Source organism: Ceratina calcarata, unplaced genomic scaffold, assembly GCF_001652005.2.
Source record: "Ceratina calcarata isolate Rehan_Ccalc_2016 unplaced genomic scaffold, ASM165200v1 scaffold469.2, whole genome shotgun sequence".
Taxonomy (NCBI): domain Eukaryota; kingdom Metazoa; phylum Arthropoda; class Insecta; order Hymenoptera; family Apidae; genus Ceratina; species Ceratina calcarata.
The window spans coordinates 5063-7599 of NW_017171020.1; the positions used below are offsets into that span (position 1 = coordinate 5063).

The 2537-nt window shown below is 35.5% G+C and overlaps 1 protein-coding gene across 1 annotated transcript in view; it reads right to left on the reverse strand.

The window, feature by feature from the left end:
* Positions 1-558: 558 nt before the first annotated feature.
* LOC108627396 (uncharacterized) overlaps positions 559-2537 on the reverse strand; it is a 14557-nt gene continuing 12578 nt past the window's right edge. The window contains exons 6-8 of the mRNA XM_026815561.1: positions 1750-1760; positions 1524-1648; positions 559-1140 (exon numbers count right to left, since the gene is read on the reverse strand). Of these exons, the coding sequence (XP_026671362.1) occupies positions 1043-1140; positions 1524-1648; positions 1750-1760 (234 nt within the window). The 3' untranslated portion in view covers positions 559-1042. The remainder of the gene's footprint in view (positions 1141-1523; positions 1649-1749; positions 1761-2537) is intronic.

Sequence of the window (2537 nt, forward strand, 5' to 3'; positions counted from 1 at the left end):
GTATTTTGTACAGAGGGGGTAATGGGAGTCAGCCAAATGATAAATGCAACCATTTATGTTTCATGTACTATGTACATGTTTGGTTACCGCATTAGAGATTGGTGGACTGATTTTAATTCCGCACACTGTGGGGGCTTTTTAAAACTAAATTCCACGCTTAACAGGTTAAGGTCTGTTATTATTTTTACTCAACGATTACTTGTGTTTATAAAGTTCATTGATCTAATGGTCGTACATTTATTTAGGAAATTCTCAAATATGTACTGAAATACGTAATATCATTATTCAGTTTTAGGTTTACTATTGCCTTTGCTCAATGACTATTCGCATTTGTAAAGTTTATTCGAATAATCGATAAACTACGTAAACTGAAGGATCCTAAAATCGTCGTCTGGCTCTAATTGCAGCTGCAGTTTATTAAATGTCAAGCTATAAACTCAGGCTGAAAATTAGCTTATAGATTTGTTGACTTACCTCATAAATCGTCCAGGAACTATTTAACGTCCAGAACTAAAATAAGTAAAATCGTTGGAATAAAATAATAATAACAACAATGGCTGCTTTGAAAAAGTATAAATCACGAGTTTATTGTTTCATTCTTTTTCAAAGTGGGTCGGGATGCAATTTACAAATGACAGTCCGTGTTTCATGTATCGCATCACTTAACGATGTCATCTAATCCGAAGACCTATAAATTACTCGCATTTCTCTCTTGCCACCCGCCGAATTGTTTCATATGTCAATATTAATTAAAATATACCTCTAATGGCTTTGTACATAATTTCGGATCTAAGTCCCGGTGAAAACGAATTGGCTCGAAATAAATACTTTTTTTTACTCCAAACAAAATTGCATTCAGTGAAATCGACGAGGACGCGAACGCAAATTCTCTGGAGAGCGAATTTTTCTTTCGCCGTTTCCAAACATTCTTATGAATATATTTGGTAACTGAGAACTCGCGTCCTTCTGTATTACCGAACGCTGCGCGCGTTGCCTCGCACTAATTATTTTCTAAGACTTTTTACACATCATCTGAAATCACTTATGTCGCTGCCGCAGTAGCTGGTCCTTTCGGTTTGATCATCATCGAGGCACGCTTCAACGTGTAATCCCATCCTCTCCAACGGAACCATACGATGCCTTAAAACAACAAAAAAACAGATATTTTTATATCTTCATTCACGTTACTAGATTTTGTCTGAGACAGCATTTTAAAGTAGAGATTTCGAGATTTATTTTAAAAGAAAATTCTCAATAATCATTATCCAAACTCGAGAGACTTTCGACACAAACGTGATGGCATAATTTTCTTAAGTAATGTACAATTTATTAAATTGATACTCTACAAGTTTCATACACATTACGTATTACACACTTTAATTCACATTATTACATAATCACTAAACACGTTTTATACGAAATGAAAAGTAGATCAATATTGTTCTACCGATTATATCTTTTATACATGAAATTGATCTATTAACGTATGCAATTCATATTCTATTTCTTAAGGAAATACGTACCTTGTCGAGCAGTTAAATCCTGTGGGTCGTTCAGGTAAAGACCATTCAAACCCCTTCCGCACGACTTCCACCACCACCCACCTTTCAGCATAGAAGCACAATTCAGCGACGATCTATCGTTATCCCTGCAAAATGAAATACGGCTTTGCATTTCTGCCACGTTACTTCCGTTCACCGTCCTCTCCTCATGTTTTTAACACTAGAAAGACTGAAACTTAGTATATACCTATATTGCCNCTATAAAAATTATCTTATTTTATAGATACATTCAATCATCGATTAGTTCCTCCATATTGTATGTATGTATTATGAAATAGTTGTAAAATTAATTTTAATATTCAGTAATAATCCGCATCTAAATTTTTATCATGAACCGCATTCAGCTGATTCGAGTTCGATATTATAAGCATAAAACTCGGTAAACGGGTATCTCCAGTATAGTGACTTTCACATGCTATTTACAGTGGTCGGGACGAGTAATTATGGGTGAACTATAAAACGCGTGTTTGAGCGAGACATCCAGGACGGTAATAATCGATGCGTTGCGTAATAAATTTTCATGCACGGGGCCCTCTCTCATCCATAAGTGAACGCGCGTATCCACTATAATTTGGAAAACTAGGTTCCCCGCGTTCTATCACGCACTCGTCTCGACGGTGAATTCTGTAAAAGAAACACGCCGCGATAGAAATCGATCGGCGGCGTACAACCATTGATTTTCCTTTTCGGTCGAATGTCATGGAAAAAATAAACCTGTACGAAATATACGCGTGTGTAAAGTAAAAGCCGCTTTCTATTTTACTTTACACCATAGCCGAAAGCTATCGATAGTGCATCGAGATTAATGTTGTCTCAGCCGTAAGATCTCAGCCAAGAGATTAAGAAATATAGAAACCTATCATTTGTTGATATTATCTCAGTTTTAATATATTCTTAAAACCCGCATGAAAGATTATAAAAAATCAGTATTTGCACTTTTATTTCGTTCATAAATTAAATTAACACTAGATTGCC